Source organism: Gallus gallus, chromosome 2, assembly GCF_016699485.2.
Source record: "Gallus gallus isolate bGalGal1 chromosome 2, bGalGal1.mat.broiler.GRCg7b, whole genome shotgun sequence".
NCBI lineage: Eukaryota > Metazoa > Chordata > Aves > Galliformes > Phasianidae > Gallus > Gallus gallus.
The window spans coordinates 26243851-26259561 of record NC_052533.1 but is presented as its reverse complement, the minus strand read 5'-3'; the positions used below and the strand labels follow the sequence as shown (position 1 = coordinate 26259561).

Sequence of the window (15711 nt, the reverse complement as noted above, 5' to 3'; positions counted from 1 at the left end):
CAAGAATACAGTGACAAGGAACACATTTAAAAAGTCTTCAGTGTTTTTGGTCATAAATTAGAAAAACTGGCCAAGTCATTTTTGCAGTATGATTATCTGATACAAGTTGAGAATCCAGATTTAGTTCCTTGACTGAAAATGATCATAAGAAAGGGCCATTCTATATGTCTACCTGAAGGAGTAACTGTAATTACTATGCTAGCTTGTCTTCTATTTCTTGGTATGCTGGTAGCTACACATCAGTCTGTACAGCAAATTCAAGTTTTATGATGCTGTCACACAGTATGTAATGTGATCCAACCTTGATCAATTCAAGAAAGAAAAAGCAGTTCAGTGTGTAAACCCATTGGAATGAGACTCTTCTGAATACAGTAGAAAAGTAACCTGTTATTTTTGTTGCTATTCTATTTGCTATGTTTTCAAAGGTAATTTTAAACCCTGCCTAATGGAAATATATTAGAATGTACTTTATGCAATTATTCTGCAACATGGGTTAGCTAGACATTTAATCATTTATCTTATATTGAGATAGTCCCATTTCTATGTGACTGTACAAATGTGTATCATGCCTCCTTCCCCATGTCTTGGTTTCCTTTGCAAGGTAAATACAGCTTTATGTACAGACACAAAACGGTACTGTGCTTTGCAAAGCTCTCAGTTGCACCCCTGTAAAGGGGTACAAGGAGTTGGAACTTTCCTTTTGGTTGCCTGTTTGTCCCCCAAGATTTGAGATGCATTTTGGATTCAAATGTGAACAGTAATACGGCTAGCTAGTCACTTCTTGTTCAAATAAGAACGAAGTAGAGATGGTTTTGTAAGATTCAAATGCTGATGTTTGACATAAATAGTTTTAATGGATAAATTATTTTATGCTACTTCTGTTTGTCTGTGATTTCATGAACTACCCAACAGCAGGGTTGTTTTATCTGCTTAAGATGATCAATAAACATGAAAAAGTTCAACAAGATGTTGTTGCAGATCTTTCTGCTATGAAATGACATTCTGTAATAGTTATTTTTCAATCCTAATTTATCTGTTCTACTGCAATTTATTGTTTTCATTCCTTGCTTGATATGACTGTTTTATAGTAATGATATAGTTATCATCAGCATGCTGTTTAATATGTTTAATATTTTCAAGGAGTACATAATAATATAAAGTCAGCTTTTCATGTTATATTGTTTTTTCCTGTTTAGCTTTCCGAGTGATTCCAGTTCTTCAAAAATGACATAGGTTGTACAGGCATTCTCTGTCTTAGAAGCTAAGTTCTCTACATATTTCAGTAATGGCTCTTTACTGTCTGTCACTTGCCTCCTTGTAGTAGACACTGGAGTGCTTCTTTGGAAATATAATTATTTTTTTGTAGTAAACTCAGTAGACCTTTTAGAATTAATTTTATCAAATTCTTCAAATTAGAGAAAACAAAGATGCATAGCAATGTATTATTAAAATATTATTTGCTATATTTTTTTAAGAGACACATTTCCAAACAGATAGATGAACTCTTGCTCTTAACATGTGAAAACTCTCTCCTGTTTACTTTGTGTCTTAGTAGAAATTAAGGAGTTATACATAGCACTTTATAACAATATTTGAGTATTGTTAACCTGCCTGAATATTGAGATAAAAAAGGAACCTTTGAAAAGGTGTGGAAAGCTGCCAGTGTTAAACTAATCTGATCATATATATATCAGAAACTGTAGAAAACTATTACATGAGAAATTATTTGCTGAATCTGTTCGGTCTGATTAGCATATTCTGGCTAAACAATGGCTTTTTCAACATGCCATCCTGAAAGCGAGGGACAAGGTGTCTCTTAAAGACTAATATCAGCCTGACACATGTCACACTGCATAATGGCTCATCAATTTCTCCTATTCAAAATGAGTTCATAAAGTCTGAAGAAAATTCTGTTAATGATTGGAAGGAAATATTTTTATGTTAATTACCAACAAAAAAAGGAATTCATAGGACTTCATCCTTTTCTCCTTTTCTTTTTACAGTTTATCTATTCTGGCAAGTTAGACTTTTGTTTGTTTGTAAGCTGATATCATTTGATATTCTATTTCTACTTGAAAATTCCTAAGAAGAAAACAAGCAACATGTTTGAGAAGTGGCAAGCCAGAGCCTAGTGAAGATTTCTTAAGTGAGATGGATACAGCAAGAGCGAATCACAGAAAACAAATGCTGTCTCCTGGGAAATCTGTACAACTAGGACAAAAAGAGTTGAAGGCAAAGCTTACCGAATAAGCTCAAAACTTTTAAAGAACTTGTTAAGTTTTACTTCTTTCTGTAATGAGTTCTTTGACCAAATTATCTAAAAGGTTGCATTGCATTGAGCTTCCCCCCCTCGCACCCCCACAGAGAAACAGAACAGTTCACTTAGGAGAGAGATAAAAATCTCTTCACTTTGCTTTATAACGGAATTATTTTACCATTTATATTCTCATGGATATTTCAGGATTTAAACTAAGGAAACGACGCATCACTAACGAGCCTACGGGAGGAACAGGAAACTGCCCTCACCTGCTGGAAGCCATCCCATGTGAGGAGCCCTCATGCTATGACTGGAGGATTGTGGGGCTGGAGGAGTGTGTTCCTGACAATGAGAAACCATGTGGCCCTGGTACTCAGGTGCCTATCGTCATCTGTGTCAACAGTGATGGTAAGATGCTTTTTCTCATGTTCCATACCAGCCTAGAATGAATATGCTAACATGCAGTCTGAAAGAGCAGCATTTTTTGTTTTTCTCAGATTTCTCAGTCCTTAGTAAGACAGACTCCTCTAAAAGAGAGATGTCCTTTAATATTGGTGTAGTGGAAATGCTAAGTCACAGCTTGAACCAATGGTTGAGAACCTGGTAGGAAGGCAGGGCCAACCCAGTGGAGCTCAGGTGCATGCAGCGCACCTGAGTGACTGGAAGAAGTGGAACCAGGATCCACCCCTTTCCAGGCCTCTTTTAATGGCTGGCAGTGGAGATAGGAGTATCTTGTTGGAGATCCCTACATATCTGAGCCTTTCCAAAGGTAAGTAGCTTCTTTCCTCTATTTCTGTGTCTATGGCTGCTGTATTTCTGCAAATCCTCGCTTCCTACAGTCCAGGACCTTGCTGGTCTGTTGTCATTGCTGTATTTTCCGTCATGTTATAATTGGTTAGTTAGGATGGGCATAGTAGGTGTTTTAGAATTAAGCTTCTTTACAGCGATCGAGTTACAAAATGTAGGTTTTCAGAGATTCCTGAAGAGACTTTGAGAGAAGTATATCAGGAACAGCTACTGTTTTTCAGTAGGTCAAATGTGTGCCTGCGCTGATTTGACTGAGTTCCCTGATATAATCCCACTAACAAATCTGATCCACTGAGGACAGTACCAAATAAAGTGTGAATAAAGTAATACATATTGCTGTAAGCACACTTGAAAGAAAAATAATAATGTAGCTACTAAAAAGCATAGTTGGATGTGTGCTAAGGAGTTGATTTGACAGTCCAGGATGTCTTGCCTCTTCAAGAGGTCAAAAAGAAAAGTATACCATCGTTATTCAGTTATCTTTTTTGTGTGGGAAAGCAGATTTTGTAGGAGATAATCATAAAAGCTAACTTTGAAAGCTGCTTACATGATACTTTAAACTGTGGGAGACTCAAGAATTACTGTTGGGAGAATATTCCTTATTCATTAGTAGTATTATAGTCTGCTCAAATGTAGCACATGAATTACATTAATTGCACTGACTACAGGATAGTTACAGTAAGAGAATTCAAACTCCCTGTGGAGGATTAAATAAGGAGACACTTCTGGTGTTTAACAACTGCAGAAAACATTTTGTAATTAGATTGATCAGCAGTGATAAGAGGTTATTATAGGGAGATTTAAATCTTGGGCTTTTATGCTCAAAAACTTAGGTCGCAAGTTTTTTGCTTCATGTTTCTGGATAATGTGATTTCCCACTGGTTTTGAGTAGTGGTATTTGTTCGCATTTAATGTTTGTGATCAGGGTAACTTTTTAATAAATTGTGATAAAGATAATATATAAACTATAACTAATTGTAAACGTAATACATTTAGAGCATACAATCAAGCTACTTTTATCTGTATTTTATGGATATAGTATTGCATTCTGATTCAAACTTACAGGATTTGTTGTCTGCAATGAATAGGCTAAACTTGGCCAAATTTCTCTCAGAAGATTTGTGACTGCATTTTTTTATTCCCAGTATTAATCTTTTTCTTTCTGTTTGAGTCTTTCTGAATTGTGTGGCAGTATACATTACTGAAATTATATAGGCATGGCCTGTATCAGCAATCTGTTCTAGGAGCGAGAATTCTAGCTTTGGCTATGTGCCTGTCAGTCTTTGAGATTAAACAGTTGTGGGTACAGCTTCAGTGACAGGATAAATCATATTGCAATTATAGTTGTTTTGGAAAGATCCAGTCACTCATGAAGACATGTTCAATATCTTGTGACAGAATGCAAAAGCAGTGGGGAAACAATGTAGTGGATTTTCTCATCTCTTCATCGTAATCCCTTACTTCTCAAAATAAAAAATCTCCTGTGATGTTCATCAGTAATATCAGGCAGATTTTGCTTAGGACTCCTGAGAAAGAATAGCAAGGTACAGGAGAAGCAAACAAAAAAAGGATCAACCAACCTCATTAGTCTGTCCCTCCAAGCTAACTCTGATCTAGTGTCTCCTTAACATGCCTCCAACAGTACCCATCCATTGAAAATCCTGTAGGCAACTCCTAAATATTCCTCTAAATGCACACTGCCATCTCTTTCTGGTGGATGAAAAACTTAACATGAGCTAGCAGTGTGCTCTTGCATCTTGGAAACCAAATGGTATCCTGGGCTCCATCAGAAGAGGGGTGATCAGCAGGGACAGGGAGGTGATTGTCCCTCTCTACTCTGCCCTTGTGAGGCCCCAGCTAGAGTGCTGTGTCCAGGTCTGGGGCCCCCAGTACAAGAATGACAGGGAGCTGTTGGAGACGGTCCAGAGAAGGGCCACAAAGATGATTAGAGGGCTGGAGCACCTCCACCAACAAAGACAGGCTGAGGTAGTTGGGCTTGTTCAGCTTGGAGAACAGAAGGCTGCAGGGTGACCTCATTGCAGCCTTTCAGCACCTAAAGGAAGCCTATAAACAGGAGTGGGGTCCACTCTTTACAATGACAAGGGGAAAGGCTTTTAAGCTGAGGGAGGGAAGATTTAGGTTGGATATAAGGGGGAAGTTCTTTACCAAGAGAATAGTGAGGTGCTTGAACAGGCTGCCCAGAGAGGCTGTGCGTGCCCCATCTCTGGAGGCGTTCAAGGCCAGGTTGGATGGGGCCCTGGGCAGCCTGGTCTAGTATTAAATGTGGAAGCCCGTGGCCCTGCCTGTGGCAGGAGTGTTGGAGCTTCGTGATCCTTGAGGTCCCTTCCAACCCCAGCCATTCTATGACTGACAGTTAAAGCTCATGGTTCAATTTGAATAAACAATTTGCTTTATAATCATATGTTACTCTAATTTTGACCCAAATGTAGGGAATTTCATTCAGTTTTGAGTAAGAATGATTGTGAAGAGAAACAATACGTAGAAAGCATTAACTGTCATAAGTTAGCAGTGTTAGTTAAATGGAAGTATTCTTAAATCTGTGCCTGGACATGAGAGGCTGGATCAAAGTATAGTGCTAAAGTATACTTAAACAAAAGTGTATTTTTTCCCTGGACCTCAATTTCATAAAATGAAAAAGGCTAAGGTTTTAATTTTCAGAATGTGTTGTTCTGTAAATGTACTGCTTTCACATAAGATAAACTCCATGCTGATGAGTATCTTCCCTTTCTGTTGATTGTTGCGTTGTTATATGTGTTTAAAACATAATTAGTTGGGATAACGTGTCTTGACCTAGGTGTTTTACTTTACAATTAGAATCAAATGGCAGTGTTTGCGGGGTTGTTTTATATAATTGGAATGAGCTTTTCTCTTCAATTTCTTGTAAAGATAAGAGTCATTACAGCCTTTGAGACAATACCAAACAGTAGATTATCTTCCTGTGTTGTTGCTGGAGGCCTATGATTGTCATTCTCTTTCCACAGTGGATTGCAGTAATCAGGATTTTCATTCAGGCTGAAAAAAAAATATGACAGTCAGTACCCTGAGTTGTCATTCCACAGGCTATAATAACTTAGATGTATTTTATTATATAAGTGGAACTTCAACATTTACTGTGGAAAGAACCTTTTCATAACATTTATTCTTAGTCAACCTTTCAGGGCATTTTACTAAGGAAGTCCATTAATTGAAAAAGCTCCTTTCACTTGTGGAAACTCTCTGATTGGTCAGAAAGTGATAAGTATTCCTCCATCATATAAATTATTTTAATAATTAGAGAACTGTGGCTAATGTTCCATGCTATAACCATACTACAGGTTAGCTTCTGGTAGTGACAGCACTAGAAAGATTTTTTTTTAACTAACTTTATTTCTGCTATACAAAATATGTAAGACATACATGTACCCAGAAATACATATACATTATTTATTATTAAATTATTTAATGCAGTTTAGAAAAATGATTTTACAGTAGATTGATTTGCTCTATTTCTCTGTAGCTATGGCAATGTGTGAAAAAAAGTTGTTTCAAAAATATTTGTGTGTTTTAAAGACTTAATCTGTAGTGAGAGAGCTGGCCAATTCTCCACTGTGATAGACACATTAGTGCTAATAGTACGTAAATGGAGCAAAATTAGTTCTGTCAGAACTTCCCTCAAATCTGCAAAATTAACTGCTGGTGAAAATGTTTACAGAATGATGGTTCACTCTCTGTTTTTTCAGGTTTTTGCCTTTGAGCTGAACTCTAGCACAGGTACCAGCAGTGTTAGTAGTGTGTTTCTCATCTTCAGATACTAGCGTGAGATTACTTGCTCATTTTGTAGGAAGGTTTAAGTATATCCGTTTACAGTTTTTATAGCATAATGGGCTTTGTACCACTGCATGTCTGTTGATAAAATGGATCTTACTTCGAAGGGCAAATTTCCTCTGGACCTTGTTCAAGCTCACTAATTGTTGGGTTACAGTTAGCTCCACAGAGAGGGGGAAGAACTCTACTGTTCTTCTGTCTCTCAGTGAGGAGAGATGGCTGGCTTTGGGAGAGGGAGCCATGGCAACAGTAACGGTCTTTGTGTATGTGCAAATGCCTGCAACTCTTTGAAATAGCAAAATTGTTTCTTAAATTATCTAGTCAACAGACAGATGTCTGTTTATGTAGCTGAGGGCCACAGGTTCTTTTACGGTATCTAGCCTCTGTTAGTCTGGAGTACAAGTTCAAAACCCCAGTAACATCAGTATGTGCTGATGTAACACAGGTGAGCAGTACCCTTTTTGTAATGGTGGCAAAATAACGGTGTTGGTAGTTTATTAAAGCATGCAAAAGGAGAATGAACCTGTTTTGCTTAGACTAGTTATAAAAACTTGAAACAGATGAAGTTAACTACTTTGCATGGAGTGGCTCCAACACTGCAATCCAAAGAACAGTGTAAATTTTCTTTTTTTCTGTTATTCTCAGCTAGCATGACTGACTAGGAGACTAGAGATGGTCCTTTAGGAATTTATCACTTTATTTTTTTTTTCCTCTAGACCCAGACACACCGATTTCTGAAATATTTGTTGTTTCTTTTACTGAACTTGATTTCACAGAAAACATACATCTTCATGTATTTTAAATTCTCTTCCATAGATTCCTGATTAACATCTACATTTTGTTTGATAATTTCTAGCTTGTGGTTTTATATCTTCTTACAATAAATGTCTATTTAAATACATAGAGTAGCCTTCTGCAAAGAAACTGATCTGCTGGTGCAACCACTTTTACTTAAAATATTTTGGATGGTTTAAAATATGATACTTCCTCTATATTCGAGTTTGATTCACATATCTGCTAAATTAGTAGCTGTTAGTATTCATTCAGTTTCATAAAGGGAAAATACTAAGAGACTGAATAGAAGTTTATAGGAGTGCCTATGTTTAAAGACGCTATTTCTTTTGCCATTTCTGTTACGTGGTTGTGCAGATTGAAAGAAGAAACCATCAGTCTAATTGGATTTTTGATGATTATTTAATAATAAAATACCTACTTTGTGTCACATTATGACATAGTTCTTTAAGAAGAATGAAGAGCCAAATTCAAAACCTAATTACCTTGAATTATGGAGTAATTCTGCAAGAGAACCAAGAACAGATTCTGGCCAATGCTCAGCAGTCAATTAGTCAAAAAATATGGTGGCTAATGACAGTTTCTTTCAGCACATACTACCATACACTTACAGGAACCTGGTTATATGTGCATTAGTCATCATTTCTCAGTATTAATTTCCCAGCTAATGTCATTATGGAATTGATTGAAACAGTTCTTTTCTGCCTGGCAGCTTTTTGGCTGACTATTGTGGGCATTTTAACGAAATGTATGATGTGATGGATGCTTTGTTCTTTATTGTAAACCTACAAGACATATAACATATGATCATGTCCTTGCTTTGTTTTGGATTGTCTGACAACATAAAAAACGAGTATTTTTATTGTTTGCAAACATCAGAATTTGTTACTGATGGTAAAATATACTTCTTGAAGTTTTTAAAATGAATATTCTTACAGCATTGGAATGTTTCATAGCATTGGATTCTTAAGGCATTTCTACTTAACAGGATTTACTTTATTTAATGTAAAAGAATAGAAGGAAAATTTAGCACACAGTACTGCTGGAAGTATATGGAATCAGGAAGCTTTATAATCGATAATTCTTCTGTCGATGAAAGGTTGCATTTATTTTATCATACCAATTTGCTTTCTATCTCTTATTCTGACATTAGGGAAGTGGGCATACCCCTATTAAATTCCATATCACAACGGATGCTTTTAGTGTTTGTATAACATGATGTGATTTCATTATGTGAGATGACTTAAATACCTCACTTACTTTCTCAGTATCTGTTGTAGTTAGCCTGGAATATGATGTAATGATTTCAATCAAAGAAATAAGTAAAACAAAACCAGAGTTCCATCTAGGCAGTGCAGTCAACTACTACTACTGATGTCAGTACAATAGACCTTTTTTTCAATTTATCAAATGTATTTAAATACAGAGTTGCACTTTGTATGAACAATGTCTATAGTGATGTTAATGCTTACAATTAATATGGTTAAATTAAAAACCAGCTTAATTTAAAAAAAAAAGTCATAGATAATAATTTGGCTGCTTAGTCAGATGACTTTGCTGTGTTTTACATTGTTGCTTATAAAGTATGCTGTAACATCTTTGAGGATATTTACGTACTTGTGTACTTAAAACTTGTTGAACATCCAGGAATAGAGACTGCTGTAGTAGGAAGCACAAATATTTCCAAAATATAACACAAGTGCAACTACATGTTTCCTATGATGAACACTTTTAGTAATCTGGTTTTGGTTTTGATGGCATGTCTGGATGGAAAAGCAGGCAGTTACAGTAACTGCTTGCAATAGCAGTAGGCAATCTAGGAGAGGGGATTTTGATGCATAAGTTTTCATTTTCATAGCAACCTGCATTGCAGAAACTGTCCTGATTAGATTTTAAGCTTTGTCATAGTGAAGATACTGGAATGGTAACTGTGGATGCATTTTGAAGTGTTTGGGTTTGGGGAAGGTCAGGTTTATGCTTTAGATTCTTTCCCTGTGCCACTTTACATTTTGCTGCAACTATGCTAGGTAAAAAAGGTATTTATGGACTTCTGGATGGATTATAAAACTGAATTTATAGAACCAGCATTGAATTTGGTCTCAGATTTGTGTCATGGGTTAATTGCTTAGAACCAGACTCAGAAAATACTTAAATTGTTTTTTAATACATAATCATAGAAGATATTACATATATAGCAGTATATTTATTAGTTCCTGGGAGCACTGTATTTATAACATAAATACAATTTTAGTGGGAGCTATTACACAACACTGATCAGTAATATGTATGATATTGTAGTACAGTATAATCTCATTAGATATAATGGGAGTCAATTTTTCATCCAATGGAAAATAGGGGTTTCATAGGCCTAATTATTTTTTATATTTTTTGCTAATTTTCTGCAAACTAATGCTATATTTTCTTAAGTGTTGAAGCTAGTATGTTGATAAATGATCATATTGAGACAGAATAAAGAGTAGAAATTTTATTCTCTGTTCTTAAGGTCTTTAAGTTGCTCATTTTTTACCTTTCTTTCAGATTTTAAATTGCTTTGAGCACTGATTAATATAAAAATCCTCTTACCAGCCAAGAAGTATTTGATTTCACAAAATTAGTATTTCTGAGGCAATTCAAGGAGCCTGAAGATACCACATACATGTCTTCACTTGAATAATTAAAACCACTTTAAACTAAGAGTAAAACATACTCAACTGCAATTATTATTCCAAATCATAACAACTGAGAAGCACTCTCCTATGTTCACATTGATCCTTTTCTATTCTGGGGGATTGGTAGCTTTTGACAGAATTTCAGCTATGTACAGCCACAAAAGTGTTGCTGAGGGAAAGGAATATTTTTATATGTAGGATCTGGTGAAACAGAGTGGAAAACAAGAGGGAGAAACTGGTACTGCCTAAGCAATGTGATTAAGAGCTGGGGAAAGTTTTGTCCCTAGTTTTTTCTAGGATTTACTGAAACCAAGTGAGAGAGGGGAAAATATAAAATGTCTGGATACAACCAAGACTAGAAGTAAATTTAGAGACAAATTCAGCTTGGTGACAAGGAAGGATTTGACAAGCAAATTGAGAGAACTCCATGGGGCTGGTTGGAAGGGACAGTAAGGTAATGGACTGGGATGAGTGTCTGGAGAATGAAGCTGGATAAGAAGCACAGGAGAAAAATAAATTAATCCTTTTTAGAGCTGGAATGCAGTGTGTTGATCCACTCCTGCTTTAGTCTCATGAGATGTCTGGGCAGAGCAGTAGGTGTCCAGGATCAGTGCAGTACTCATGGCAGAATTACTGTTTTTCATTTGGCTTCTGTTTTAAACTAGAGAATTTGAAAGAAGTATTAAGACAAAATTAAGTAATGTAGGTTGCAAAGACAAGACCTTAAACAGTAGGAAATTTAGGTTGTTTGTCTGATCCTTAGGAAAATGTAGCAGAATGAAGTCTTTAATTATTTAATTGTGCTTACGTGATGTTTTCCCCACAGAACCTTCTACTAATTTGTGAAACAGATATATCTCCTTCGGGGATTAAGTGGGCATTTTGTAGTAATGAATGCTTTATCTTACAGACAACTAGCTTTGGTTGTATCATTCTTCAGGGTTTAATTTTATACTTTTTCTTAAACATGAGCAAAACATAAATATTACTGACCTGTCACACATAAAGTGCTTGGAAAATAAATGTAAAACTCAGCATTTGGTAGCCTTCATAGAAAGATCTTAGGAAAAAATTACCAATTCTGTTTTAATAATGCTTTTAATTAATGTATTTTAAATAAAACATAGGCCTGGGCTTTGAACAAAGACAGTAGAACTAAACATACCAAATAGCTACTCATTAAGGAGCTTCTAGTCTGTGAACTAAAGGAGGAAGTGACCCAGTGGAAAAACAAGAAACATGTGATTACACTACTTAAAAATTAATTTTTTTTAAAAAAAAGAATGCTTAATGCAAAGGCAACTTTAATGCTAGCATTTACTACTGTTTAGCTTCCTGATGTAATATTGGGGTAATTAATGGATTAGCAATGTAAAGCTTTCCTGAGGAATTATTGGATATTGGGTATTTTAATGATTTTATACATAATATATTTTTACTGATATTTTATAAATAACAAGCTGCTGCATTAGTGTTTTCCAGAGGAAAAATAATATTTCGAATCTAGTTAAAATCCCTTGTTCTGAATATCTCAGAGTATGTCTGTGTATGTATACACATGAAGATAAAGATAGTAAAGAAAGAATAGTGCTAACTAGAAGCTTCTTAAATTTTGTGAAAGGCTTCTAGAAAACCAATTATACCTTTTTAGAAGAGGAAAGGAGCCTAATTTATCACCAGGTTACAACTGATTTCTCAAACAGATGTAAATCTGTCAGATTCTGAGACTCTTTAATGTTGCATAATTCACCAAAGCTTAAAAGCTGTGACATCCCTACATTCTCAAATGTGTTCCTGTTACTTTTCATTTTTCTGCATGGCAATAATATTTCCATAATTCAGCATATGTTTATAAGGTGTAGTGGTATTTACCTCTAGTTGCTTTTTTGAGAACTCTTTCTCTGAATACATATGCTGAGAGACTGGGAAAAAGAAAAACAGCAGAAGTGCAGGTTAGTTTTAGTCTTCTACAGAGGAATTGGTTATGAAAATATTTCCAAAAGACAAGATTAATTCACAGTCTGAGCAGCCTAAGGGCATGCTGTGCCTTCCACTTGTAATGATGAGATGATCTTCATTGCAGGATGGATAAAAAGATGTTCTCCAAAGACTGCATTTAATCTGGCAGTAGTGGGACACTGACAGAAGCATCCATGAAATTAATTATAAAACTATTCTTCAGAAATGTGTAAACATGACAGTGGCAGTGATCTCCTTTACACCTCTTGAGTCCTCTGTTTTAACTGTGATTGAATTGAGCTGTCATATCACATACAGAGTGACAAGTCTCTAGAGTGACTAGCTACAGCTGAATGAATAACACAAAGAAAATGTTTATAATAATCCTTTACTGCATAAAATATTTTTCCTTATTCTTGTAACCTTTTAGGTAACGTGAGTTGCAAGAAGCATCATGCATTTATGAATTTGCCACTTTATAGCAGTAAGATACTAGATAATTGACAAACTGAAAACTTTATGTAATAGTCTGTCAACTCTATATCATTAGTCATTCTCATCATCTGTGGGTTATGCTTTTTGCGTTACAGAGAAGAATAATATTTAAATGTTGGAGGAAAACATTTGGTGAAACTGCTGTGCTGGAGTATTAATTAATAAGTTTGTGATGCAACATTGTGAATTGTTGAGCTTAAATTTTTGATATTATCCTCCAAAATTCGTATTTATGCAGCATATTAGAAGCTTGAAGATCATAAAAGTTATATGTAGTGTTTCTTCAGAAATGAGTGTTTTCAGTTGTCTAAAATAAAAAGATTTGCATCTCGGTGTAGAGACTGTTGAAAAGATTGACTGTGGCAAGCACTTTCTTTCTGCAGATATTAGGGGAGCTGTCACACTATTTTAATGCTACAGTTTTTGTAGTTCTGCCTGTTGTTTCCTTCTCATGCTTCTGTTTGTAACTCAGACCCCTGAATTTTAATCAAATTTAGAAAAACAACATCAGAATTAAGTTGTTTTTGATTGAACTCATTGAAATCACTGACATTCCATAGCTTTTCCCAGACTTGTTCTCCATTCAATCTAGAGCTCATTGGAGGGAAGAGTGAAATGTCTGTAGTACCACTTAAGCAAAATGCATGTTACAGTTTTCAAAATTGTGCAGCTCTGTATTTGTCCGTGTCTAATGCATTTAAAAATGTGATACCCATAGGAGAAATAATTCCAGTTCATTTTATAAACATGAACATATGAAGATATAATGCTATGCTAAAATAGATGAATTTTGCATTTTCAAATCAAATAAATCTCAAATCCATTACCAATGTTCAAAATCGCACTGTAAATATTTCTAGAATACAAAGACATTTTTTTTCACTGTTAAGCACAGTAAAATTTCTGTAATGCTTTACAAACAAATTGAGTGATTTATTTATTGAACCCATACTTTTGTATCTTTTTCTTGCTTTATAAATTGTGGTTGGGTATGGTAAAGTCTACATAATCTTGATATCACCTTTACCAGTTTATGGTGAATTGGTGTTGTTGTCAAGTGTTCTTAGAAGTACACTATGAATTTTAAAGAGATCTGATCTTCCAGATTTGCACTTATTTCGTTATAGCTCTTTCAGCACTTTTCCTCTCTTCTGCACTCTACTTAAAATGGCCTATTGGTCTGACATATTGATCTCACTTGGTCCCAAGACTAATATTGATTTTATTCTCAATGGCACCATAGCCTGTCATCAAACTTACTTTTCTTTCATATCAAGATTGTTTGACTGGCTTATCTGATGCTAGAAGGCAACTGCATTTGGTTATGATCAATACACTTGCATTCTCTGTTCTTTATCATACTTAGTAAAATTACAGTAACAAATGAACTATGAAAATGCTTCAAGTACCAGTCAAGGGGTAGGAAAAATCTTACTCCTCTTGTTAGGAAATGTGTAGATACTCCACTGGGCTCTTTATTGGAAATACGGAACAGGTATTCTTGGGTTAAGAGTATGCTGTTTGAAGTACAGCTGATTTTCTGTTAAAAGCATATCATGCTTGTACCCTTGCTAGTGAACGCACCCAAGAGTGCTGTTGGAGCAGGCAGATATAGTTGCAAGGGTACTCTAGTATCTTTGGTATAATCTTTGGACGATCATGGTAATTCAGTGAAGTGCTTGAAAACTGGAGGCAAGAAAATATCACTTTTATGAAGGGCAAGAAAGAGGACCCATGCTGCAGGCCCATCAGCTTCACCGTGATCCCTTGGAAGGTAATGGAACAGCTAATTCTGGAAACCATTTCCAGGCACAGGAGTAGTCAGCATGGATTCACCAAGGGGAAGCGATGCTTGACTAACTTGATAAGCTAATATAATGAAATGACTGGTCTGATGGATCAGGGGGAACAGTGAATATAGTCTTCCTAAACTTCAGTAAGACCTTGGACACCATCCACTCTAAGACTGTCATAGAGAATCCGTTGAAATACGAACTGAATGAGGAGAAAGTGTGGTGTATCAAAAAGCAGCCAGGCCCATAGGGCACTGGTCAGTGGCACAAAGTCCATTTGGAATCCAGGAGTGGGTCCAGTCCTGTTTAACATGTTCATTAATGATCTAGATGATGGTGTAGATTGCACCCTCTGTCAATTTACAGGTGAGGAGAGTGGTTAATATGCCCCACAGTTATGCTGTCACCCCAAGGGACCTGACCATAGGAAGAAATAACCATAGACATAAGTACATGTTGGGAGCTACCAGTTGGAAAGCAGCTCAGCAGAAAAATACCTATGAGCCCTGGGGGACACCAAGTTGAATGTGAGTTAGTAATGTACCCTTGCTGCTAAGAAGGCTAATAGTATTCTTGGCTGCATTATCACCAGCAGGTCAAGAGAGGTGATTTCTTCTCTACTGAGCACTGGTGAGACCACATCTGTGGTTGTGGTGATACCACACTGGAGTATTACATCCATTTCTGGGCTCCTCAGTACAAAACAGACACAGACATACTGGAGTTTTGTGGAGGGCTACCCAGATGATCAGGGGGCTGGAGCGTCTCTGCTATAAGGAGAGGCTGAGAGAGCTGAGTCTGTTCAGGCTGGAGAAGAGGAGGCTTGCAGTGGGCTCTTATCAATGTCTATAAATACCTGAAGGGAAGATACAAAAACTCTTTGTCCAGTGCCAGGAGAAGAGGAAATGGGCACAAACTGTAACACATGAAGTTCCCCCTGACCATTAGGAAGCGCTTCTATATTGTGCAAGTGATGGAGAACTGCATTTTCTCAGTAACTTACCATGCTGTATGGAAGAGAAAAGGGCTGTGCTACTTATTAATGTGCTTTTAGCACTGGAAGACACACTCGCTATGCCTCCATGTGTACTGTGGAGGAACTGAGCTCATGTAT

General features: G+C 36.2%; 1 protein-coding gene across 9 annotated transcripts in view; it reads left to right on the top strand.

Moving 5' to 3' along the window:
- Positions 1-15711, top strand: part of THSD7A (thrombospondin type 1 domain containing 7A) — a 272803-nt gene that overhangs the window by 172098 nt on the left and 84994 nt on the right. For all 9 annotated transcript variants that reach the window (XM_015281884.4, XM_025147356.3, XM_046938330.1 and 6 more), the window contains one exon: positions 2462-2665. In XM_015281884.4, coding sequence (XP_015137370.1) covers positions 2462-2665 — 204 coding nt within the window. The remainder of the gene's footprint in view (positions 1-2461; positions 2666-15711) is intronic.